This window comes from Brienomyrus brachyistius, chromosome 3 (assembly GCF_023856365.1).
Source record: "Brienomyrus brachyistius isolate T26 chromosome 3, BBRACH_0.4, whole genome shotgun sequence".
Classification (NCBI taxonomy): Eukaryota; Metazoa; Chordata; class Actinopteri; order Osteoglossiformes; family Mormyridae; genus Brienomyrus; species Brienomyrus brachyistius.
The window spans coordinates 961,570-988,138 of NC_064535.1; the positions used below are offsets into that span (position 1 = coordinate 961,570).

The 26,569-nt window shown below is 47.3% G+C and overlaps 1 protein-coding gene across 1 annotated transcript; it reads left to right on the forward strand.

Annotated features, from left to right (window-relative positions):
• The first annotated feature begins 1,347 nt into the window (after positions 1–1,347).
• On the forward strand, positions 1,348–26,566 carry lrrc1 (leucine rich repeat containing 1). Its single transcript, XM_049008594.1, has 14 exons — positions 1,348–1,933; positions 12,534–12,651; positions 13,012–13,090; positions 13,343–13,432; positions 16,212–16,268; positions 17,371–17,434; positions 17,907–17,981; positions 18,715–18,859; positions 19,194–19,312; positions 20,065–20,148; positions 23,183–23,298; positions 23,625–23,797; positions 24,980–25,122; positions 25,253–26,566. Exons 1-14 carry the CDS (start codon positions 1,775–1,777, stop codon positions 25,409–25,411), a joined length of 1,581 nt encoding a protein of 526 aa, XP_048864551.1. The 5' UTR covers positions 1,348–1,774; the 3' UTR covers positions 25,412–26,566.
• Positions 26,567–26,569: the final 3 nt, after the last annotated feature.

Consider the following 26,569-nt stretch of genomic DNA (forward strand, 5'->3'; position numbering starts at 1 on the left):
GGATGCACCTAAGATGATGCTGCCTTGTGTAATTAGTTTTAAAAGGGGTCGATATTTTCATAAACAGTTTATGCGGGGAGGTGTGCCCCCCACTCTTTCCTGGCCTGAATTTTAATGACACTATTAAAAAGAATGTCTTATTTGAATGGTGTTTGCATGGCTAACAACCGTTTGTGTAAAACGAAAAGGAATTAATGCTTGCTGATAATGAGTCGGGCTTAATCGAATCCAGGCATCCCGGATTACAGGGTTTAAAGGCTGCCAAGTGCAATCTAACAGGTTACGGTCCTTCCATTAGTGGGAAAGGACATTTTCTCTGGTGCCTTCAGGGCATTGCTTGCCTATTCACGTGTCGAGTGGGTGGTTACTCCTTTGCCGATATCCCTGTTCTAAGTCACATGTTGGCCTCTCCTGTGCGTGAGGACAATTGACAACGAGTCTGTGACTGTCACTACATAGCATGTGGATGGGATAAAAAAAACTAAAATAGCCAAAAGTGTTTTATTGTTGTTTTATAGGTAAGGTTAGGGCTGGGTAAAGGGCAGGGTTGTGTCCATGGAAATGGAGAGTTCCCGCAATCCTGGGAATACATGGTGTGTGTGTGTGTGTGTGTGTGTGTGAGCGAGCTTGAGATCTGCAGCCCTGGTCAGAGTCCCCTGGCCTTACCAACATACTATGTTTGATTAGCTAAAAGCTACCATTTTCAATGGATAAGCAGGAAGGATGGTTTAAACCTGGCAGCAGTTGGATGATACAAATCTCACCGCTGATTCGGGTCTCGAAGCCTCATTTCCCCCATGAGAGCAAACCACTACTCATACAAATCGTAGATATAGGCTACAGACACTGCGCAAATGTCTTAATGTCACATAATTACTGCATTGTTTGAAGAAACATTGAATCTGTGATCACCTATTGTGATATTCCTGAGTAATTCTTTAAAAATAGGTGTCCTTTTTGTGTTTTTAAATTTTTGGGAAAATGTATAAAAGGTGTGTATTCCTGTGCATAAATATGCTTAACTTGAGGGAAAAAGAAGCGATTTTCCCGGGATTTTTTTCCTCCAAAGAGGGGAAAAAACTAATTATTAGCTGAGGTGCCAAATGTAGGTTCATAGCTTGTGATACTAATTTGTTTTAAGCAGACTATTCTTGTTGAGACGGACCTAATGTTGGTTTAGGAATGGTGACGTCAAAAATGTGCTGGTGTGACATTCATTTCGTCCCCTCTATATAAATTATTCCGGGCGGTACTTCACGGCCCGGGGATGGCGCCCGAGCCCCGTCCATAACCATCCCGGGACAGGCGGGAGAAGAGGAGGAGTAAGAGGAAGGGAGGAGCAGTGACGTCAGGCTGGAATGAGGGAGTGAATGTTCCGGGTCAGAAACTGGAGTGAGAGGAAATTAACTCTCGGCCGAGGAAAACACGACACGAGAAAACGATTAAAAAAAAGAAAATGTGATCGTCAAAAAGAGCGAAAAGATTCTCAAGTAAATCGGTGGGATTATTTTTGTGTGTCGAAGCAACAGGGATAAAAGTGCGGACGAAAACGGACGGAGAAAATAGAAAGAGCGCTGGAAGAGGACCAGAGATTTTATCCCATGTTACTCCGAGGACTTTATTTATGCCTGGGGAGTTACTTTCGATGTCTGCCTGCTGCTGATACTCGCAGGAACAGCCGGACTTAAGGCGAGGAAGTGGATCCTTGCGGAAGGACTTTTCATTTGATTTATCGCATTTTTCCGCTTAAGTAAAGAGCTGCCCGAAGCCCGTGATGTTTCATTGTATCCCCCTGTGGCGGTGCAACCGTCACGTTGAGTCGGTCGATAAGCGGCACTGTTCTCTGCTCTACGTCCCGGATGAGATCTACCGCTACAGCCGCAGCTTGGAGGAGCTGCTCTTGGACGCGAACCAGCTGCGCGACCTGCCCAAGGTAAGCGGCGCCCGGGCGGCGGACCGGGGGCCCATAATAACTTTATTATAAGGTCAGTGGACAGCGGACGCTGATCCGTCAACGGCAATGAATGAGACGGACAGGGGGGTTAAGTGTAAGCGGACTGCACGGGGAAACCGTATCATCGGGGAGATACCTGTATTTCCAGTTTTTCTTGCAGGTTCTGTCACAGGAAGTTATCTTTCAGAGTTTGAGTTTGTTTTAGAACAAACGGAGCACGGCGCCTATTTTAGCTAAACGTCCTGAGATGTCTCGGAATGTCCAGGCGTTTGCAGTAGCTGGATCTCGGTGTTTTTAATGCGGTTTGTGTTTTTTGAAAGACCTACGACTTCAATAAGTTTGGGCCACGCGTGTGAGGACTCTTCCTAACTAATTTGTTTATCCCCTTGAAATAGCATGTCATGGTAGACACGAAGGGTAATTAAACGTAATTTCAATGAACACAGACAGCACGATATGTTGTCACCTACAATTATATTACGTATTATAATCGCGGAGTTCGGTGATGCTCCTGCACACGCGAAAACTGCATCCTTACAAATCACACTAGGTGTTTAACGTTGGTGGTTTTTCACGATGATCTCAGGGTATTAAAGTAACTTTGAAGTAACTTCATGATAAAGTTAATTTGTTTATACAAATGTAGCAAAAGATATTGACACGTATTGAAGTTCGCTGTAAAATTTTATCAGGTATGGTTCCGGCTTTTGGTTAAAATACGTTGAACATCAAGATGATTCGGTGTATTTAAATAAATTTTATTTTGTAAGTAAATGCAAATGTATGATGTGTATTATGGCTGTAGATGTTTTAATTAATTTTCCTCTGTGTCTGTGGTCGAAGTCTGACGTGAATATGCGAGTGGCCGCTAGCATCTTAAGGATGAACTTTTAAATATTTAAAATAGCGCGTATGACGTGTATCGGACTGTAAAGATTCTCTGCAAATAACTTTAAATTAATAAATGCCACAGCCACTACAGCGCGAGGTCGGCGTCATGGTGGTGGTGGGGGGGATTCGCCCCCCCCCCCTCCCAAACGCCATCTAGGACACCGTCTTTTATTTCAGTTTCAGTCTTCGAAAAAGTCCTACAACAAATAGGCTAAGTTACCAATCCCCCCCCCCGCAAGGGACGGGACGGGGCGGCGGATCGTCAGCTTATCCAGCGCGTCGCCTACCCGTCATCAACTTTTACTCGCGTCGTGAACTGAATATTGAATTTTTACGGTATATCGACATATTTTCAAAATGATATAGGTTGATACAATCCCCTTTAAATATATGTACTATAAACGTGCGTTAAAATAAGAGCTCTGTTAAAGGTTTTTAATAGAAACGGGGTGGCAGGTGGGGGGCAAAAGCCCTACTTGGGTCATTTAGTTTCTAAACATTGACAAACGGCTCACAGGTTAAAATGCAGTAATTTCCAAAGTTTGTTTTGTTGGAGAGTATATAATTTAAAAGCAATGTCCATTTGCCAGTTAGATTTTCTTTTTTTCATAAACATTAACTTTGTTTTATCAAACTGGTAAAAAAAATGCTGTCTGTAGAAAATGTATACTGAATAGTTATGGTTGTATATTTGCAAATAGGGAAGGATTCCGTTTGGCATTCCGCTTTGACCGCACTGTTAATAAGTGTTCCTGACGTCACACGTGGCTTTGACTGAAAATGAAACGCTTGTCCCACTTCATACAAAATGCTGACGGGTATCGCTAATCTGGCTAAAAATACCGCGATCTGGTTTTTTGGTCCATATTACTTAGCTCTCCGTGCCCCCCCCCCATGAAAATCTTGGGCCCTTCCTTCAGATTTGTTCAGTTTTTGTATTCCGGATGTGAAAACACGACCTCCCCGGTTTTGGGTCGCGTGCCGGTAGCGCAGACCCCACGATGCATCCCACATCTATGCAGGAGTAACACTGTGATTCTTTCAGGGTTTGTGCACCATGAAGGCATCACGTTGCGTATGAAATTACCTACTCTAAATTTATCATCTTTCAGGACCACATGGGTTTTTCTTTTTTAATTTACACTTTTAAATGACAGTAGAAAAGGGAAATTAATAATGTTTATCATACTTTAAACCTCCGAAAAAGTCTCTCATGGAACTTCTCCGTTTGACTGCTTATGTCAGATGCAGAGGTTACACTTATTTAATTTATTTACCAAAAATATGCTGGAAATTTGGGCATGAGAACAGAGCATATGGATTCGTTACAGTTTGGTGTCTTTTTAGAAATTTTTTACTTCCAGAATTTCTTCAGTTGGGCTGAGAACCTGATACCCCCCCATCTCCTGGGGGGTTCAAAGGTCACTGGAAAACCATCAGAAGTGTCTGTTTTGGGCCCAGGAAAGCAGAACTGCAGATTCCCATTTGAGTGGCTTTTTTGGAAGAGCGAGAAACATGTGTAACAAAGCAAACCTTCACTGCCTCGTTTACATGGTGATTGTTTCACCCTGATGTTCCGCAGCAGCGTGTGTGTGTGTCAGGGACACCATAGGAGTGATGTCACCAGGTTAATCTGATTTCCAGATGTATCTGAAGCCTTTTTTTCTTGGAATGTCCCGCTTGTCTGAAACGTGTGACACCCCCCCCTCCCCCCAAATGTCCATGAACACGGTGGGTCACTATGACACCATCCATTCCAGTCGCGCCCAGCTTTCTCTCCATCCAGCTGGTACCTATTTTTGTGAGAACGTGTCGTAGTTGAGAATAATTGATGTAAATCTGGAGGGAAATTAAAGTACTGATTTCCTTAATCCCTAAGGATCTACTTCCTCGTAGGAGTTAAGGATCCTATGGTGGCCTGATCAGTAATTAGGCCAGCAGAAGTCCGCAAGCCATCTGTCAGGTCCCTCGAATGAGGCCGTCTGCCAGCATCTGCCATCCAGCGTGTAAAGAAATGGGGCTATTTGTCATTCACGTTTATTCTGTTTAGAAGTTGCTCTAACTTGGATAAGTAGTATTGAGCTGGTGGCCATTTTTAATCAAACGGTATCAGGTTGAAGCCTGATTTTATTTCGTTGGGCAGCATGGCCATGATGAGCATTGCTAGAGAGCTCTTAGCGTGGGCTGATTCATTTGTCATACATGCTGAAATACCAGTCTGTGTGTGACTACCTATCTTGCATTAGAGTGAGTGATGTGCCTCCTCTTGTATGCATCACGCTGCATTTACAAAGCTCCACACTGAGGTTAACAGAGTGCTCTGGTTCCGTGCATCTCAGTGTCAAGAAGGTTGTTGGTTCAAATATCCATGGTCGGTAAAGTAATTCCATCATTGTTTCATTCTAGAGCAGGGTGGCCAATCGTATCCAAAAAGGGCCATTGGTTTTTGCTGCAACTCTGATACCTGCATACAGACTGGCCATTTGAGGGTAAGGTTGCCCCCCCCCCCCCCCCCGCCCCCCCCCCAGAGCAATGTCATCGGCCTCAGGGATGCTGGTGGACTCTGCTGTCTGAGCACAAACCCTTCCTCACCTGTACATTGCTTTGGATCAAAGCATCAGATAAATATGTAAATGTTTTTCTGTTTCTACTGTGGAACACAAGGACCATTCGTGTCGGACCTAATCCCTGCCCACGTTCTTCCTCGGAGTTTTTGGAAGGACGGTGAATTCTACATGAGCCACACAGTTTTAGGTGTGAGGCACCTGGGGAACAAAACACGTCTGGGAAAAGGTGTGATTCTCACGTGAAATGCTGACATGGCAACCAGTGACTCTCGATTGCGTTAAGTCTGCCTCCAGGCGAGGATAGATCCCTCTTCAGCTGTTTATCCTTGTTTGTTGTCCATTCAAGCTGCTTCTGCGTACGTGCTGAGATCCTGCTGGATTTGCGGTGTATTGCAGTGATGCAGAGAGATGACATCATCACGTTTGCCTTGGCGTTCCTTGGTTTTCTCTCACATTGCCTTCATGATTTTCCCCATCAAGGAACTTGCAGCATAACGTCACTGAAAGCTAGACCAGGGAGTATGAAGTGGTGGATCCTGTTGGATGTATGAAACAGCTTTATTGTGGATTGTTCCCTGCTTACAAAGGTGTGCGCAAACATAAGAACATAAGTTTACAAACGAGAGGAGGCTATTCGGCCCATCAAACTTGTTTGGGGAGAACTTAAATAATAGCTCAGAGTTGTTAAAATCTTATCTAGCTCTGATTTAAAGGACCCCAGGATTTTAGCTTGTGTGTGTGTGTGTGTGCTTGTTCGTGTATCTCAGTGGCAAAGTACTCCTTACTCCTTTAGTGGCAAATAGGGCCTCCATCACGTCGGGCTGCATGGTGGCTGAAATGCGAATGTGGTCTTTATTCACTTATGCTGTGCAAGGATGCCGGTGAATCTCGGCCTGAAGGCTGGTTGTATGCAGCTGCAGGAGGCCAGTGGGCTCTATCCTTCCATTGGCCTGCCGCCTGCAGACCCGCACTAAGCTTTCTTGCGGAGGTAGGCCTAAAGGTGATTTGTCCATGCAGTTCTTTGAGCCAGTGGCTTGTGTTCTTGGGAAAAATGCCTTCGAATTCTCAGGCAGGAGAGGTTCTCATTAGCCTGTCTGCCCACTCTGATATAATTTATTAATAATTTACGTTTTAAAAGTTCTGCTTTGTGCTTGTCTGCGTTTACTGCACCTCGCAGATTTTGTATGATCTCTGTGTTGCCGGATTACCTCTTAGTTTAGCTAATTGTTTATCGTGCCAGCTTTGCATTCACTCCTCAGTTAGGTAAATAAACGTAAATCATTACCGCCGAATCGTTCATCTGTAATGAAAAGTATTTGTTTATTTTAGAGCAGTCGCGATTACTCCATTAAACACGATTACTGGCCTGTTTGAAAGCTCTGCAGTGTAGATTAATCTTGAAGGCTTTCCGGTTTTATGGACGCGCCCGGTAATGTGAGGTTAGCCATAGATATGCCGTTTAGCCCTGTCGCTTAGCCACATCGTCTTACATAATGCGGTACATAATGCCCATATATTATTTTTTGTACATGCGTTGTGTTTTGAGTAGGGTTGAATGATATTAGAAAAAGTTCACATTACGATATTTGTCTGTTAAATTGGTGGTTCAGTTGTGCCAACAGACACTAAACAGTGCTGGGAAGTCGCCCGATTTTCTCAATGTTGTCTTTGTGTAATACAAAATATTTCTATCCAGTGGAAGACGGATGTGTTTTTGCGACCAGATCTTTGCTTTTCTCCTCCTCCTCATTTTAATTTCTCAGTAACGCAGCAGAGAGTCTGTGAGTCGCACAGTAAGAATGAGAGTGATTATGGTCTATCACACAGAGCTCATGCAAAAGCAGTGGCGGCAAACTTTAGAGTGATTTTGTACATTTTTTTAAAATATATACTAGATGATTGAAAATGACCCCTCATTAAAATCCCGAAGCTTGCTGAGCTGAGTTTACTATCATTCAATCAAAATGTTTTAGCGTAACGTTCGATGCTTTGACTGTCGCGGTGACTGCGAGGTGCCGATCGCTTGTGCATGAAACGCCTTATAGATATTAACGTCGCACAACGTACAAGCCTGTCAGGGCGGAATCGGTGCGGCGTCAGTAGTGCTGTTGCTGCACACCGCCGCTTTGTGTGTGTAGCTTGCACGGTCACCCTTGCGTGTTTACGGATTTTCAGAAAGAATCCCCTTTCCTTCCATTATCTAGACACTCCTGTTCACTTAAGTTGCATGTTTTAAAGTCACAGTGTCTGGTTTAGTGTTTTCTTATATTGGGGCACAGTGGTTAGCACTAGTGATGGGAAGTTCAGTGCAATTTACATAACCGATTCTATCGAACTGTTGATTTTTAAAAGAATCGAACATTCGATTCAAAGAATCGATTGAGGGGGCAGCAGCATTCGTTAATTTACTTTTATTGAAACTGCATGTTCGTTAAAATATTAATATTAAAACATTGATCTTAAAACGTTTCTGGTCTAATTAAAATGAAAAAAAAAAAAATTTAAATATAAACGAAAGGTCAACTTATAAAGCCTGAAAATCTCGAGTACCTTAAGAAATTTGCAATCATATCGTCTAAAAATACGTGTCCTTTAATTAAAGGATAAAAACCAACACACCAGTCCACAACATACAACAACAAACGCTGTTTGCAAAGGCTGTTAGGGCCGGACATTTGCTAACCGGATCCCTTAACTCTCCAAGAGACTTTCGGCACAATCAGAACCTGTCACTTTGCGTTTTGGGTCTCATGAGATTTGCCGAGGAACTGTCTGAACCGAACTCAGCAAAATGCCAAACTACTCGGATGTCAGGGAAACGCTTCAGTCGAACGCGCCAAATTCGCTAACTTGCCGATTTGCTGAGAGTTGGGAGAAGTGAGCTACAGCCAGCATGCGGTCGCGTTTGACAGCCCAAATACGCAGGATGCGCAGGGGGGCACGGGCCGGTGGGCGCCTCATCCTGGGCTCTTCCCTGCCATGTGCCTGTAGCTTCTGCAATCGGCTCCAGACGGAACCAAATCCCCCCCGGGTCACCCTGAGCAGGATAAGCGCTTACAGAAATTAGATGGATGGCTACGTTATAGTATATTATATTGTCTAATATATAAACCATTTATCAATGAATGATGTTAATCGTTAGATTGCTCGATTAGGGCCGTGTCTAATGATTATATCACTCAATGATGAGAACAGCTGCTCTGCATAGACAAAGAAAACAAGTGAACATAAAACACACTGGAGTGGCAGCGAGGCTGCAGGCGGTTTCCATGGTGATGTGGCCCCTTATGTAGCTTGCATTTCCGACGATTCACTAGCTTCATCTGAGCATTTTGGACAATATCACTAAGGAATGTTGACCTCAAACCTCATATTGAGGGTTAGGGCGGGGGGGTCAGTGGTTCCTTCTCATTGTCTCATTTCATTAATTTGGATCTCGGGTGATAATTACGTGAACCTCCAATCAGATCGCTGCCTAGGTGACCATCTCCTGCTCTGCTCTGTCTACCAGACCTCTGGTGTCAGGATCCATGTTTACCTTCGGTTATCATGTAATGGTAACGGCTCCCCACACTCCAACACAACAGAAATGGTTTGATGAGTCTCTTTTGGGCCATTCTCCACCAGTCTGTAGGACACTGTTTGCAGCTGGCTCATGTTGCGCAGGGTGAGGACAGGCATCCCAGCTCGCTGTTTTACTCGCGTGTTGCTGTGCTGCACCTACAGTTTGTCTGTGATGAGGGTTGGGTTTGTAAATATGGACTTTCCTTTGCTTCTCCATCCCTAGAAGCTCCACTTTTTGTTGAAGTCTGATCTCAAACTTCATTTCCTGGTTTGTCTTTTTGGCCCTGTGAAATCCAAGATCTAATTCCAGGTGGGGGGCACCTCTTAGGTGACATTTATCCCGACTGGGCATGTGCTCAGATGGCATTGTGGGAATGCCCATGGTTTTACTTATCCGTGTTTTTAAAAGTTGCTAATGCTGGTGGCTGCTCTCCAGAGTGCAGGGCCTGCAACTCCTCCTCCATCCCAGCTGAGGGGCAGCTGATACGATCTTCACAGACTAAGCGGAAAAAGACAATTTTCGTAAAAGCACTTGCCCGGCAGAGCTGTACACCACCCCCTTGATATACTTCACAGTCCTGTAGGGAATCAGACTTCTTTGAAGACGTGCTTCCAGATAGGGATGAACATTAGTGTCAGGTCTCTGAGTGGGTTCGTGACGTAACCTAATACTAACCCTCAACCATGTGCCGAATGAAGTCTTATGCTAGTTCTGTGTAAGAATGAGGAAAATGGCTGTAACTGAGAAGATACAGTTCTACGTGAAGACAGTCCTCTCAGAGCATCAAGCGCTGCTCGTCTCAAACCACCAACACTTAAGAGTTTCACTTTCAAGACTTTTTGAAATGTTGGCTCCTCAGTGATGGAACGAACTTCCTCTTGCCATAAGAACGGCCGAGTTCCTTCCTGTCTTCAAACGTCATCTCTTCAAGGAGAACCTAGGAGATTAATCCCACCCTTACTGTCCACTCTCTCCATTTAAAAAAATAAATAAAAAAATCCCACTAACAATGTTTGCCTGCGCACTGGTTTTCCCTAACAAGGTTTTTACGATGTACTGTAGCGGTGACTTGGTTTTAATGGCAGTTGTTGGTTTTAGGTCTTGCTTGTAGATGGAAGAACAGTCATGGACTACAAAGCACCGTCTGGAAAAGAGCATCTGCTAAATGATGTAAATTAACCAGGCTGCAACTCCAATGATTTTTGGTTGCCATGTTCTTTCATCACGCTTAGTTTGTTGAATATCTTCTTGTCTGATGGTTTAATGAGTATGGATTTAATACCGGTGACTGAAGTGCATTAATGTTCGTACACATTTCTGTATGGAAGTGTATTGCTTTCTCTTCCCTGAATCCCCTACGCACCGGAGTTTGCTAACATTATCACACTGGCATGGCCGGGCGTGCTGGCACAAGCCTGCCCCAGAATGCAATGGGACATGCCCTCTGGTAGTTTATACATGCCAGCCAGTTCTGTGACTAATGTCTGTTAATTACAAACTGATTGAATGTCAGTGCCACCATGCAGAGCCGCTGGTGCACAGTGAGGTTAAAATGTAACGTGACTGACACGTGACTCCGTCACTCTGCCACACAGACCAGCAGCCATCACTGCAAGTTGACTGGCTGCTGATCCTTACCATGGTTCAGATCATGTAGCCATGGGATCCGTGCCTGAGATGTGATGCCTATTTAATTTGACTTCCTGGCATAACACAGAGGCCACTTCCTACCTCCTGTCTTACTCCTGCGTTAAATGCTGATGTCCCGCCAAGGACCCCCACGCCTACATAATTGCTCCTGAATGCTGAGGAGAGATCCTGAAGTAGCAGAAATCCAAATGACATCTGAAGGTCTTGTCCTCAATTTCAGATGATGCTTTTTGTGTACATCAGTCAGCCAGGCAATGTAAAAAGATCAAGTACTTTCTTTGTTGCTCCTGATCTTCTGTAAAGATTATTCTTGTAAGGCAAAGTTGCCCAACCCAAGACTTTGACACTTTCACCGTAATGCTTTTTGCTGGCGAGGTTCATGCGAAGGTTTGTTTATAGTTTGTGGAGCTATAAATTTTACAGCTGGGTGTGATTTAGGCTGGGGCCTTGGGATGAACATGGGACATTAATCTCTGTCTGATGTGGGCGTATTCAGTAGAATGGGATGGAGGTGACGGTCGTGTTAAACACACCATTCGCACAATGGAGCTGGTCTGTAATGATGTGCTGTGATCCTGTCCGGTCGCATCTCGCTGGAGTGCTACGTTAATATGCGATCTATCCTCCGCTGACAGCCAGTTTAGCTTGCTGTGGTTTGTTTTGCAGAAATGTCTGGCAAGAAGTGAATTTTCAAAACCTGAAATATTTGGAATGACTCCTGAAGTTGTCCGTTTGCTTCCCCAAAGGCTGGAGCAGAGCATATGGTTCAGGCGGGGAATCCCATCCTTACGGCAATTTCAATGTGGCAGATCCTCAAGGCAGTTTTGATATCCTGATCACATGCCATTTCTGCTGCCTGCCAGTGCGTGGCCTTGCCTCACAGTACGGGAGTCTGTGTGCCTGTGGATTTAATGAATCGGTGATCATTTCTGGGTCGTTTCTCACTGTGGCCTTGCCTCACAGTACGGGAGTCTGTGTGCCTGTGGATTTAATGAATCGGTGATCATTTCTGGGTCATTTCTCACTGTGGCCTTGCCTCACAGTACGGGAGTCTGTGTGCCTGTGGATTTAATGAATCGGTGATCATTTCTGGGTCGTTTCTCACTGTGGCCTTGCCTCACAGTACAGGAGTCTGTGTGCCTGTGGATTTAATGAATCGGTGATCATTTCTGTGTCGTCTCTGACCTGCCATGTCACACGCACATTGTTGTATTGCTGGTGATGCTTAGCAGTGTTCCAGCTCGGTGAGCTGTCAGGATGACTGACTCCGCTTCTCCACAGCAGGCATGTCTGTCTGATTTTAATGAAATGGAGGGAGAATTGTAATGGAAAGATAATCTGTGTATCTTCAGATGGATGAGATATTAGGCAAAGGTCTGGGCTCCTGTGAAGATTTATTTTATAATTATGTTGGGGGAGGCGGTGGTTGGGGGGCGACTTTCACCCGGACACCCCTGATTGTGGGACGGTGAGGAGTAGGGCTGGGCGATATCACATTAATATTATATTGCCCGTGCGCGATAATCAATAATCACCAGGACTTCATATGTCATGCAAAACATTTAGCCACACATCAGGTTTCCGGTAATGTGGGCATTTATTTACGGTCAGAGTTTAAGCAGATTAGCAGTAGGAGTGGGCGGGGCTCCGGTATCAGTCACCAGTGTGATTGTGCTCTGCGATACGGATTTGCACTGTACCATTAACACCAAGGTCAGCGGCCCAGTTACACAACAGCCTATTAATAAAAATATTTCAAATTATTTAAAAATTTTGTCTTCCAAAATCTGGTTATAATGCACGACCAAAAATATGTGTCTGGAAGCTGAATTTTCAGTGTCTACTATGAAGTCTGATGAAGTGTGAATCTTACAAAGTCTGATGCTGGAATTCCTGCATCTTTCAGCAATTTTTCCAGCTCGTGAAACTTAGAAAACTGGGTCTGAGTGACAATGAGATCCAGAGACTACCTGCTGAAATCGCGAACTTCATGCAGCTGGTGGACCTCGACATTTCCCGAAATGGTACGTAAGACACAAGGATGCGTCCTTTACAGTGGCATGGTATGGACTGGCACCGCTGTCATGGTGACGGACGAGCTCATCCCCTCGCTCTGCTCAGTGAAGCTTTCATCTCTGACGGATTCATGCTTGTCATAGAGTGTTTGTTGCATCTAAATATTCTGATGGAACCGCTGCATACGACCTTTTTTTTTTTTTTTTTGTCTTCAAGAGTCCCAATGTAAAGTTACATGGGGCAAGTCCATTGTGAAAGGCGCTATATAAAGATGAATGTAATTGAATCTCTTTAAAGTCTAGTTACTTCCTGCAGTGTGAAGACACAGTTATTTCTACATTGTGTGTTTCCCTTCTTTCCTATGGCAGAGATCATGGAAATTCCTGAGAGCATCTCGTACTGCACAGCTCTCCAGGTGGCAGACTTCAGTGGGAACCCCCTGACCAGGTGAGCCCCGCCTTTTCTCCTGAGGACGAGTGGCTGAGCCGCAGAAACCTGCAGTCTGAAGGAACAGCTCGTGCTCTTGTGGATCGTCTCTGACTGGCCTTGTACTCGCGCCCGGACGGCCCTGAGCGTCTCAGAGTACCCGCTGCGGCACCCCTGTGGCCCCGAGTGGCTGCTGCAGGGTAAATCTCTGCTTATGCTCTTATTTCCATGGCTGTATTTGATCCATATTTTCTTTTTTTTTTTCTTTTACAGATTGCCTGAGAGTTTTCCAGAGTTACGAAACCTAACTTGCCTGTCCTTGAATGACATTTCCTTGCAAGAACTTCCTGGTAACATTGGAAAGTAAGTGTCCTGTTGTTTAGTTTGTTGCTTTTTTTCTTAAGCTGACAGATGTATGATGGTGGAGGTACATTAAGCATTATGCGCAATGGCTGCTTTTGTGAATAAGCATTTATGGAAACCCAGCAGAGGTCCATTGAGGTTCTGATACGTTTCCGCTATCGACTCTCCCGCCTTGCTTGGTGGGTGGTGAACTTGTGGCTGATCTGGATGTTTCCCCACTGCTGATCACAGCTGTACTGTGCTGCTCTCTCCAGTACTCGGTATCTGACACTTCAAATCTCAGATATGCATGGTAGATTTGCCAGGGCTTCCATCCCTGCTTAAAAACCTGGTTTAGATAAAAATTAATGTGGTTCCCTAATGGTGGTCTGGTGTATGCCTAGTGTATGGCGAGAAACCCGCATCGTTTATGTCTGGTAAGGGCCGAAAGGATTAATCACCACCTCGTGATAAAATTCAGATGGAGAAACTTTCGGAAGGTATGTAAAAGGTTTTGTGTACTCAGAAATAAGTCGGGCTGTGGTCCGCTGGACGTTCTCCGTGGGCCTCACCAGTACTGGTGACCCCTGAGCTTTCATGCCGTGCCTCTTCCTGACTGGTGCTACCACGTGTTTGGACATGCAAAGAAGAATGTGAAGTCTTCATTCACGAAGACGTCTTGCCACGGAGTCCTTCTCTTAAATGTTCTTTTGCATTGTTGTTGCCTATGGGGTGAATGTGCTTCTGAAACCTTAGTCCTCATCCTAGGGTTGGGCTAGTGGTGCGAGAGAGAGACGGCATCGCTCACATCCTGGCGTGTGGTCATGCGACCACCTGGTCTCGATTTCATGGCCAAAATTCATTACATTATACTACATTCTGCTTGATCTGCTTATTCGAGTCTTTCGTTGACAGGCAGGGCACGCTCATTCATTAACCTGGTGTGCTGCCCCGGTTTCCATGGATTCTGAACCTTGATCCTGCAGCTAATTTTGCTGCATGCTACTGTTGGAAAATAAGAGTGGAGGAATCGGAAGCCAGGCGGCGGCAGCAGCAGCCCGCTCCCCCTCCTCGAAGACGGGCTCATAACTCTGCATAAACACCATTAATTCCTGCGTCTGGTTGCACAGCACCCTCCTGCTGGTAGTCAGCTCATTAGCACCCCCCACTGGTGTCATAGTCAAATGGGGGCAGTGGCCGGATTTCGCTGCTCCTCCTCTGCCATGAGGGTCTGCAATGAGAATGTGCAGCGAATGCAAACAAAGCTATACAGCAGAGCTCCCCAGTACATCATGGGAGTCGGAGTTTCCTCTGGAGTACCACAGGTGGCCAGTACCAGCACGCGTGCCTTGGGCCCCCATACGGCCAGCCCAGGGGATGTTATTTATAAATCCACTACTCTCCAGCTAATCCTTTTGTCCTGTTTCTCTGTAGCTTACTTTTAATTTTGTCTGTCCTGTTTTACCAGTCCAGTGCAGAACTAGAACTACCCCCCAATGCTACCTGTAGTAGCATGCTAACAGTTACTAGCATTGAAAAGCTTCTTCAGTAGTCCACCTTCTGTACAGTGGGAAGCAGCCGCAGTGACATGTCTTCAGAAAATGTTATCTTCCGAAACATCAGGAAAGGCGTGAGAAATCCATCGCAGCGTCCATGCTACTTCTTACTTTACGCCCTTCTCTCGGGCGCTGCAGTGTCCATGGTAGCGGCTCTTGGCTCGGGCGCTGCAGTGTCCATGGTAGCGGCTCTTCTCTCGGGTGCTGCAGCGTCCATGGTAGCGGCCCTTGGCTCGGGCGCTGCAGAGTCCATGGTAGCGGCTCTTGGCTTGGGCGCTGCAGTGTCCATGGTAGCGGCTCTTGGCTTGGGCGCTGCAGTGTCCATGGTAGCGGCTCTTGGCTCGTGCGCTGCAGTGTCCATGCTAACGGCTCTTGGCTCGGGTGCTGCGGCGTCCATGGCAGCGGCTCTTCTCTCGGGTGCTGCAGTGTCCATGGCAGCGGCTCTTCTCTCGGGCGCTGCAGCGTCCATGGTAGCGGCTCTTCTCTCGGGCACTGCGGCGTCCATGCTAGCGGCTCTTCGCTGATGATTTGCACGATAACTTTTCTTCAGTCCATCACCGTGGTCTCCACAGTAACCTTTCTCTGCTCCGGTGATGCAGTGTTCGGAGCCTCTCCAGTGTGTACACGTCTCCTCTGCTCTCCAGCTGCTCCCCTCCTCTCCATTAGTCTGACGCTCTCCCCATCCCGCTGTTCCAATGGTTCCCGGTGTGAAGCCTCGCTTGAGTTTTGTTAATGTCTCCATTTAGCAGTTAATGTGCTTTGGAGTGCTCTCCTCACTGCTCTGTTTAGTTTAACTACATCTAAATGGAAAGCTTGTATAATTGTGGATGTTTGTTTTAGGAGAATGTAATGCTATGTAACGTGAAGAGCTGCTCCTGTGATGGTGTTATTGTACCGCCCTCTGATGTCACTGCGATGACCTGCAAGCTGCCCTCTGGCTTTGTGGGAGGATCTGGCGTAATCAGGGCTTTCAGTTTGGATTCTGCCTGTGCCTTTTAATAATGACCCTTCAGCAGGAGCTGGATGTGCAAAATCTCTGAGCTTCTGGGTCTTGATATGTAGCCAATTTTTGCTCCTCCTCCTCTCACTGAAATCCAGAGGCCCCAATGAAACGTGGCTCCATGTTCTTGGGAGTGACTAAGCTTTGTGTGGTGCTTGGTGCTTCATTTTTCTGGACTGATATCTGTCAGATTTTGTGAGACGCCCTTGACTTGACCGATGTCTCAATTCTCTTCTCATTACAGCCTTTCTAACCTAATATCCCTGGAACTTCGTGAGAACATGCTGACAATTTTACCAGAGTAAGTCCACCTGTACCTAATATTCCTTGGGATTCTCTACTGGCCTGCTACCTGTAGAGGGAGTGATGGTTGAGGTAAACATGCAGCCATGTCCATTAAGGGCTTGTTTATATAAACTGGGCATGCTTGACGCTGGAGTGTGGGGCCACAGTTCTGCTCTTCCTGAGTCTGGGGCTGGTGTGAAGCTCGGCAGGTTGGGACATGGCACCTGTGATCGGATGGTTGTCGGTTCTAATCCCAGGGTTGGCAGAGTTGGGTCTTCCATGGATTGGATGAACAAACACGTGAAAGAAGTGTGTGTGTGTGTGTGTGTGTGTGTGTGTGTGTGTGAAAAACAAAACTACAGGGCAGCGACCCACCATGTTGTACTATGTAGGGGGCAGCGTGTGGCTCTGTGGGCTAAGCCTGTGTGCCTGTAATCAGAAGGTCACAGGTTCAAACCCAGCCTCAGCATATCTGTGGGTCCTTCAGCAAGGCCCTTAACCCCCAGGTCCCTGGGCGCCACTACAGGTGGCAGCCCTTCGCAGACAGCTTCCTCTATGAAAAAAGAGCAAGTTGTGGGAGGCGTAAAGACAATTTCCCTACGGGGATCAATAAAGTATTATTATTATTATTATTATTATTATTATTATTATTATTATTATTATTATTATTATTACCTCTGCTGATAACGGCCTTGTGTATTTAGTCTAATGAGGCCACAGCTGGTAAACACAATGGGGGAGCTAATTACGGCCTGCCCGCTCGCCAACCCACTTCTGGTGCCCCACGTTAGCACGTGGCCCTGCCCTCCGTCCTGAGTCAGCGGTGTCCCACTGCCCTGCCTCGCCGGCCTCCCGCGAGCTGCCTGCCGCTGATTATTCTTACTCGGCGCCTTTCCTGCCATGCTGGCAGTGGCCTGCAGCTTAATGATGACCGGCCTCATAATGGAACGCAGCCGTTAATGTTAAACAGAGTCGAGCGAACAATAGAGGAGAAGAAACAACTAATGTGCTGGTTATAGTAGGGAATAAGTACAACAGCAGTGGGGGGGGGGGAGGGTTGATTGTAGTATCAGATGCTTGATGGTTCAGCTTCCCTTACCTCTCCTGCCTTCCTGCAGCTCTTTATCTCAACTCCACCGACTGGAAGAGCTTGACCTTGGGAACAATGAGCTGTATAACCTAGTAAGTTAATCATATTATTTCATATCCAAGGTTTGTAAAATAGCACAGTCATCCAGGGAAAATGACTTTTCAGGACTTTAAGGCTCATACCTGCCCTGTACGAGGTCTGACTGTTCTGCCAGCAGAAATGTTCTCCTCTTTGTCATGGAGGGTCAAAGCTGCTTGTCAGCTTTGTGGTCACCGGAGGTCAATATGCTTTTAGTTACCAGAAATGGTGTTGGATTGCTTGTTTGTGTTGTTACACGTGACATTAGCCATTTTTGTTTGCTTAATTATCCTTGTAAATACAGCACTGGTTGTTATCAGCGTGATGTCATGCTACTTTGTAGTAGATGAACACGGGGATTCTGGCTGGAAATGTAAACCAGAACAGGAACTGTTCACAGGGCGCCATGTCAGCTGTGTGATTGTTTCGGCGTATCTCTACACGATTGTGCCATCCTCTAACTGCTGACATTTCTCCACTCCACAGCCTGAGACAATAGGCTGTCTTGTCAACCTCAAGGATTTATGGTTGGATGGAAACCAGCTAGCTGAGATTCCCATGGTACGTTACCATCGCCTTCTCAACCCTGGCTCTCGGATTGGAACGAAAACTGGAAATATCATTCGTGTAGCGTGAGGAGTGAGTTCCGTATATGACGGTCTGTGACGGGGACTGGAGGAACTCTGTAAACATCTAGGTCTCTCAGGCTGAGTGGCTCTTTATATAATTTGATAATGACCTTTTCAGCTCCAATCCAGTCCCCCTAGTGATTGACAAGCTGATAAAACTTTAATCTCAAAACAGTTGCTTTATTCACAGAAAAATGCCCTGTCAAAGAGCTGGACTCGTGTCAGTTATAAGAACATAAGAACATAAGAACTATACAAACGAGAGGAGGCCATTCGGCCCATCAAGCTCGCTTGGGGAGAACTAAACTAATAGCTCAGAGTCGTTAAAATCTTATCTAGCTCTGATTTAAAGGAACCCAAGGATTCAGCTTGCACTACATTATCAGGAAGGCTATTCCATACTCTGACTACACGCTGCGTAAAGAAGTAAAATGGGTCCAGTTTTGGAAGGAGGGGGGTAATTTTGAACAACGTCAACCCTGGAACGGAACAACCTTAACCAAAATGATCGTTTGAACTTTCTTGCTGGTTTGATTTCCTGGTGTCTGTCTGTAAAACGTGGCACTGGTGACCCCCACGTTCAGCCCCCGTGCCGGCATCTGGACAGCTCAGGTCAGCATTTATGTTGCTGGCAAACGGAGCCATTTTATCTTCTTCCCGTCCAGGAAGTGGGAAGCCTGAGGAACCTGCTCTGTCTGGACGTGTCGGAGAACAAGCTGGAGCGCCTCCCAGAGGAGATCGGCGGCCTGGTCTCGCTCACAGACCTGCTGGTGTCGCAGAATCTCATAGACATTCTGCCAGAGAGCATAGGTTAGCAGCTGCACCATGGGCCTGCTGTCGCTCCACGTTGGGGGGGGGGGGGGGGTTACGGTCGGGTTCATGTGAAGTCTGTCACGATAACTTCAGCTCTGCGTATGTGAAGAACTTCCCTGTTTAATAATTACCCTGGTAGATACTGGCCTGTGTAGTTCACATTTTACTCGTTTACTTCTGTAAGACCATGTTTTGGCCGGTTTCATGAATAGGCGCTTTCACACTGAAGTTCCTGAACCTGCTCCCAGTGTACAAGTTCCCGGGTCTCACCACAGCCTTTATTTGTTTCTTTCTTGCATCACCCATGACGTGTTCATGGTTCGTGTGATAGGCAGGCTGAAGTGGCTGTCCATTCTGAAAGTGGATCAGAACCGGTTGCTTCAGCTGCCTGAGAGCATCGGGAACTGTGAGAGCCTGACGGAGCTGGTGCTGACCGAGAACCAGCTCACTGTGAGTATTGGCCTCTGGCCCCCATCACTGTCCCTCTGTCTGTCTGAATGTCTGTCTTTCTCCATCTCTCCCCCTCTCTCTGTTACTGTCTGTCTCCTTCTGTCTTTCTGTCATTGACTGTCTGCCTGCTTGCCTATCTTTCACTGTTTCCCCCATCTCTCTGTTACTGTCTGTCTGTCCCTCTAGCTGTCTGTCTTTCTGTCTCTGCCTGTCTGTCTCTCTGCCTGCCTGTCTCTCTGCCTGCCTGTCTCTCTGCCTGCCTGTCTCTCTGCCTGCCTGTCTCTCTCTGTCTGCCTCTTCCCCCTTCTCTCTGTCCCTCTAGCTGTCCGTCTGTCTCTCTCTGCCTGTCTGTCTCTCTCTGCCTGCCTGTCTCAATCTCTGCCTGCCTCTTCCCCCTTCTCTCTGTCCCTCTAGCTGCCTGTCTGTCTCTCTCTGCCTGTCTGTCTCTCTCTGCCTGTTTCTCTGCCTCTTCCCCCTTCTCTCTGTCCCTCTAGCTGCCTGTCTGTCTCTCTCTGCCTGTCTGTCTCTCTCTGCCTGTTTCTCTGCCTCTTCCCCCTTCTCTCTCTCTCTGCCTGTCTGTCTGTCTCTCTGTCTGTCTGTCTCTCTCTGCCTGTCTCTCTTGCTCTTCCCCCTTCTCTCCGTTACTGTCTGTCAGTCTTTCTGTCTCTCTGTACGTCTGTTACTGACTATCACAAATTCTGTTTTTTCAATAAATATTTTTATTCGTCTAAATAATCTTTTTCCTCCCCCAGAGTTTACCAAGAAGCATAGGAAAATTAAAGAAACTCTCAAACTTCAACTGTGACAGGAATCGGCTGCTGTCTTTACCAAGAGAGGTATGTTTTTTTCAGACAACTTTAGCTCATCAGGGTTTCTGGCTGGGATGGTTCTGCTTTGTTTCAATGCTGCGCATGTCAACATAAGCAGGGTGACTGCAGTTTGTATAAGAATATGAGCGTGTGCCTGTATCGTTAGGACTGTGCGCCGTGCAGTGTTCCTGTGCGCCGTGCAGTGTTCCTGTACACTGTTGCTTTAATTGGTCTGTGTAAGAACAGTTAATAGGCAGCACTTTCTTGCACACAGCTGTCGGAGTATAAGGAGGTGGAAAAAGTAGAGACGATGTTCCTTGATGGGTTAATAAAATTCAATGCAGATGCTTTGGTGAAGTGTGTGCGATGAAGAGATTTGGCCAGCCACAGGTCTTCACTGCCAGTGTGACACTGCGCAGTGAGCACCCATAGGGCTGCCAGATCAGCTCCACCACCAGAGCAAGTTACCTCATAAAATATGTCTTACTATGGTGATTAAGATTGTCTTTACATGGCCTAGATTCATTCAGTTGGTGCTGTGAATGGGTCGATTGTGGAGGGTTGGATACCCTGCCCATTTGACGGGTCTTTGTGGACACTGGTATTTGTCACCTGATCTTTCAAAAAAAAAAGAAAAGTCTGGTCAGTAGCTCGAACCCCTTTGGTCGGCCTCGTCTACTGGCTCAGAAGAAGTTTGGGGACTTTGGTGTGAGAAATCATGCAGGAGAGGGCTTTAGTGAAAATACGTTGCCTTCCTATTGTGACTGTCCCACCGGCGGTACCAGCAGTGTCACTGTAGGCAGATGATCTGGACCGGCAGGGATTAGCGGGCCGTTGCCGTAGCATTCCTGCTAACGTGCAGGATTACTTGAGCTTTCGCTTTCCCTACATTACCGAAGAAAGCCTCCAAATACTAGCTTCCCTGAAATGGCCACAGTCCTGTCCACACAGACGGTGAAAAAGGCAGCAAGAAAAGAGAAAGTGACCAAGGGAAGGCCAACTAAAATTCAGCTTTTTGTTGAACTAAAATCAGCTACTCATACGTGTGTTTCTCTCCAGTCAGTCAATGTACCATTCTGCCTGGGGGGCTGGATGGATGATGGCCACTGTACTGCCTGGGATTTTGTTGCCTTTTCTGCATACCAGGGCAACTAATTTAACCCAAGTTTGGAGTCTAGTATTGGAGCCTATCACTTGTCATGTAACTGCTCACATAATTAGCCTGGGATTTCCTGTTGCCGTCATTGTTAGGAAAACATTATTTCCCAGACGTGACCTGGAACGTAGGGAAATCGGGTGTGGCGGAGTTAGGGACCGTTTGGATGCAAAATGAAGTGTCTGTAAAAGAAAGGCCTGCGGAGGGGAAATGAGGCATGAATCAGGTGACGGAGAGAGGAAATGAAATCGCGAGGTGATGAGGAACTGTGAAGATACTGTTTGAGAATGTAGCTGGCTTGTGCCCTCGGCTGTAACGCTGCGGAATAACGCTCGTGTTTAAATGCTGGGGGGGTGTGTGTGTCCTGCCACCTGACTGTATCGTCGTAATCACTGGCCATGCAGCAGGGGGCGCTGTCCTCGCAGGACGGCTCGGCGGCCGTCATGGCCGTTAATGAGATGCCCAGGGTGAACTGTAAACAGCAGCAGCCCCCCCACCCCCGCCCTGGTTCCTGGTTAGTTGAGTATTATGTTGACTAAAGGCAGCACTCAATCACAGAAGGCCTGCAGGTCGGCCCAGTGAGGCGTGACCTTGGTAAACAGGCGTCTGCCACAGGGACGCCACGTGATTTCACTGCTGGAGAACTTCATGGACTTCTGAAGCAGGAATATGGCTGCTTAGTGAAGCGTGTGACAGACCTAAACATCCATTCTGGGATTGAGCCTTTGAGTGTGTGATCCTGCTCTCTTGGTCAGCTGCGGATTTCTCAGCTTTATGATGTGTGCCTGCAGCAGGCCGTCTCTGATCTTTGAAACGATGTACACTGTGCTGCTGGTGTGATCAGGGCTGATTCTCACGTTTCCGCCTGGTCAGCGTGGCGATTGGCCTTGTTCCCGCCTAACAAAGGTCATGACCTCCGTGAGCATGCCCTGGCCTACGTAGCTTCTACCCAGCCCTTCCTTGGCAACAGGGGCACACTGCTGGATCCCCTCAGATCTGAGGGGTCCCTGGGGGCCGGTGCTCTTTGGGAGCTTTTAAAATTACCTCTCGCTGCTGCTTTGTCTTGCTGCCTGGATCGGTGCTGACGCTCTTCCGCAGCGTAAGTGCAATCTCTCTGTGCCGATCTCTGCATGAGAGTTCCATCTCACTGCATATTTTCCCCCCTTCTAATTGGCCCCCCGGGAGATGCGCTCTGCACCCTGGCTAGTAAGTAGTCTGCCTCGGGATCATGTGCCCCCACCCCTGAGGGGTGTACAGGGCCCTTTCCCATTATCCCTGTCGGGGGAAGGGGTTGTCAAGATCTTCATTGAACATAGCAACCCGTCGTCAAGGCTTGCATGGCTTGTGTGAAATGGGCGGGGTTAAGCATAGCATGATATTTTTGGTTGGAGGACAGCCTGGTTCCGGCATGTCGCACTTGCTCTGTGCTTGTGAAGGCCTGCATGCGTGCTGGCGCTGCGCGGGGAATACCGCCCCTCCTGCCGTGATGCTGTTTGCTGCATATTGTGGAGTCTGCCCCCCCCCCCTCACTGAAAGATGGTACATTATGGTAGATTATGGTAACGCCTGATATGCCTGTTTTTTGGTGAGCTGGCTGGTTTTTCTAATCGACTGGTGTTACTGGGAGGCTTGCAGACCTGTCAGGCTGAAGAATGAGGTCCAGTTTGTTTCAGATTATAATATAATAGAAGCACATTTAAAATGCAAAGTTATTTGGTTTTTTGGGTTCCGTTGGCAGGTATTCAGCTGACTTTCTGTCTCACGATGAGCAGAATGAAATGGTCTCATTTTCCGTACCACCACTGAACATCCCTAATGCTGAGCCCACAGCGCCTCCCCCTGGCTCATAGACGCACATTCACCTCCTCCTGCTTCTCCTGTAATCTGTCCTGCCCCCACCCACAGATCGGCGGCTGCTGCAGTCTCACCGTCCTGTGTGTGCGGGAGAACCAGCTCTCACGGATTCCGGCTGAGATCTCCCAAGCCGTGGAGCTGCACGTGTTCGATGTCTCTGGGAACCGGTAAGAGGGAGTGCCGGAATGCCGGCCACACGTTCCAGATCTGTGGGTGGGAGAGACTGTCGGGAACACTGGAGATGGAGTGGACTCGAATGACCCCTCCCATTCAATGGCCTGTCAGATAACGCATAACTGAGGGCGTCACACCTGGATCAGGTCGGCCTGGCCTGGCTGACGCCTGACCTTGACATTAAGTTCTTGATGGCTGTACAGTGAAGGGGCTGCATCTGCCTCTGCTGTCTCTGTGGGTGTCTGCCCCATGTGACCCTGCCCCATGTGACCCTGCCCCATGTGACCCTGCCCCATGTGACCCTGTCCCCTGTCCTTAGGCTGGTCTTCCTGCCCATGTCCCTAACGTCCCTGAGGCTGAAAGCCCTCTGGCTGTCTGAGAACCAGTCTCAGCCGCTTCTCACCTTCCAGACGGACGTGGACCCAGAGTCGGGCGAGAGGGTGCTCACCTGCGTGCTGCTCCCCCAGCAGACCAGTGAGCCCGAGGGCAAAGGTACTACTCGTCGGGGGGGGGGGCACATCCTGTCACATGACACCTACGCGCTTTATGGCATCAGGTGATGCCAACAGAGGTCTGCCTCTTCCTCTGTTCTGTTTATGAGCCGTACCGTGCCACGTGCAGGTCTTTAAGGGAGGAAATGCTCTCACCTTGTCTCTGAACAGCCTGTCACTTCCCTCTGGGTTTCATCAGTGCTTTCAAACTGCTGCAACAGGTTTATGTCAGAAGTCACATTCCATCTGTTTGTGACTGTGTCAGAAAGAAAATAAGAAGAGTTTCAAGCATTTGGGGCTGATCCTCCTGCACCTTCCTATAGGCTGGGCACAGCTTCTTCAGCAGGCATCTCAGCAGCTCTGCAGGAGTGCAGCTGCTTCTCAGAGAGACATGCACAGGCAGAATATAAAATTCCGGGTTCCTGCTGGTAAATTAAGTACATCTTGTGAAGCACCTCCTTAGTTTTGGGATTTATTGCAGTGAATGCCACGGAGTATAGTGGCTCATTAATTCCTATCCGCTTGTGAGCTTGTTTGCAGTTTATATGCCATGTGGTTCATATAAATCATCTGCTCTACTGACCATGCAGTGAAATTAATGTCTCACGTTATTTGACCCTTCCAGACTACTGTACCGTCAGCCCCGAGTGACCCTGTCAGTGCAGTGTTGAGCGCCTACTGTACCGTCAGCCCCGAGTGACCCTGTCAGTGCAGTGTTGAGCGCCTACTGTACCGTCAGCCCCGAGTGACCCTGTCAGTGCAGTGCTGAGCGCCAGTTATCTGTCATTTTATGAGCCTCCATGGGGGGGAGCGGTACCTCTGGCTGTGGCCCCTTCCCAGTCCCCAAACCCTGCCGCTAACTCTGCTGCTTGGCTTACGCCGCCCCATGTTTGGTTCCTGACTCATTTAGCTCATGGCTTTTTGTGACACGTCGGCCTTCAGTGGGCTGTCTGTGCAGAACCTGCTCTGATGCTGCTAGCCACGTTCGCTGGTGAGGTTTGGGCGATGGAGGGTTGGGGTAGGTCTGGTTACCCAGGACTGGGGAGTGCTTGACGCTGTCCTTCGAATCTTCTCTGAGGGGTACAGGAGACACTTGTTCATTCTGCAGTGAGTTTTCTCTGGACAAGGGCAGTGTGCTTTGTCACTCCATGCACCTTCATTAGGACCATGTCCTCATCCCAAGGGTCCGACAAACTGGCCCGCTGCGGTGCCCTGGAGAGCCTGGTGAGCGACATCGCGGATGACACGTGGGACGAGCAAGCCATGCATCGGATCAGCGCCATCCGGTTCATGGAGGATGACGACGAGGATGACGATGAGAAGCAGGTGAGCAGCGGGGGTTTCTCTGTCACCCCCCCAGCCGGTGCCCCTGTGAACGTCCCACACCTTTCCAAGTGCGAATGTCGCGCTCGCAATTAGTGTCAGTTTCTGACTCCTGGCACCGCCTGTGTCGTAGGGGACCTTCCTGCGGCAGGCCACACCCCACCCCGGCGAGCTGAAGACCATGAAGAAGACAGTGGAGAATCTGCGCAACGACATGATGGCGGCCAAAGCGCTGGATACCAACAAGAATGAGGTCAATAATGCTGTGAACAGAGTGACCACATCTGTGTGAGACTTACCTCAGAGACTCTTCCAACATCACCCGCGTGTGTCTTACCCTCACCTTACCCCCGCCCCACCCAGCCCGGCCCCTCCATCTCCTGACCCTCTGAGATGCCAGACGTCAGGTGCCCATGTGCCTTCCACACGGCCCGTTTCCATGGCAATAGCCAGCACAGGTTTCTGGCTGTAGACAAAAACTCCAGAGCTTTTTAAATACGCATTTTTTAAACATGGACATACAGGTAGTTGCACTATAAAGTCAGCAAAATATCACAGCTGTTAAAATCTATATGAACTTTTATTTTTTTAAGCACTGGGTGAATTTCTTTTTACGTATTCGGGTTACCTTCATACCCAGGAACATTGACCTACTGATTAACGTTTATTGTATAGTTTTCTGTGAATATTGACTTTTACATGCTTGGCAGCTCGAATGGTGTAAATAAAAAACAAAACCAAATGTATAGCGGCTTTCTTAACTGACAGTGGATTTTTAAAACTCTCTTAAAGATTGGTACGTATTTTATTTAAATAATTAGAAAAAACATTTTCTTGTCTTCATAATACACTATAACTGTTTATAGGTGAACAGGCTGCATAAAATTTTCTAAGGTATATTTTTTTATTTTTGTAAGCTGCCCGTCAATGGGATGTGAACTATTTTAAGGGCTATAATGACCAACCAAACCACTCAGACTGTCTCAGCTGTCTACTTAGATGCTTTTATGTAAATTTCTTTTTTTTAAAACACTTGAAAAACAACTTTTAAGATTTGTTTTAGGTGAGGGGGGTGGGACATGCAATATGAGCACAGGATTGGACTGGTTTTGAACAAGAATGTGCTTTTTTAAATATTAACTCTGACTCTGTGGCATTAAATGTTGTTTTTATTCTGTAATGCCATTGTTTAGGGTGATGGTACACTTCAGAGTGTCTGGCGGTGTGAATCTGCGGTGTGAATTGTCAGTTTGCTCATTTGCTCGGTCAGGAGAGAGAGCATCAGTTTTGGTTTCGGCTGTTAAGACTGACGTCTTCATTGTTTCTGTCTGAGATCTAAGCTGCACACAAGCCTGTGGACTTATTCACAGCCTGCTGTGTTTGACTGCAGATTGAGGTTTTTAACCACTGATTTCTTAAAAATTAATAAAAGTGAATTTTGAAAGAAGCG

Excerpts from the sequence above, each read along its gene's own strand:
- lrrc1 (XM_049008594.1), top strand. The coding sequence starts at position 1,775 with ATGTTTCATTGTATCCCCCTGTGGCGGTGCAACCGTCACGTTGAGTCG. Across the intron at positions 23,798-24,979 it reads CAGTGAGCCCGAGGGCAAAG|GGTCCGACAAACTGGCCCGC; the intron begins GTACTACTCGTC and ends CCTCATCCCAAG. Across the intron at positions 25,123-25,252 it reads AGGATGACGATGAGAAGCAG|GGGACCTTCCTGCGGCAGGC; the intron begins GTGAGCAGCGGG and ends CCTGTGTCGTAG.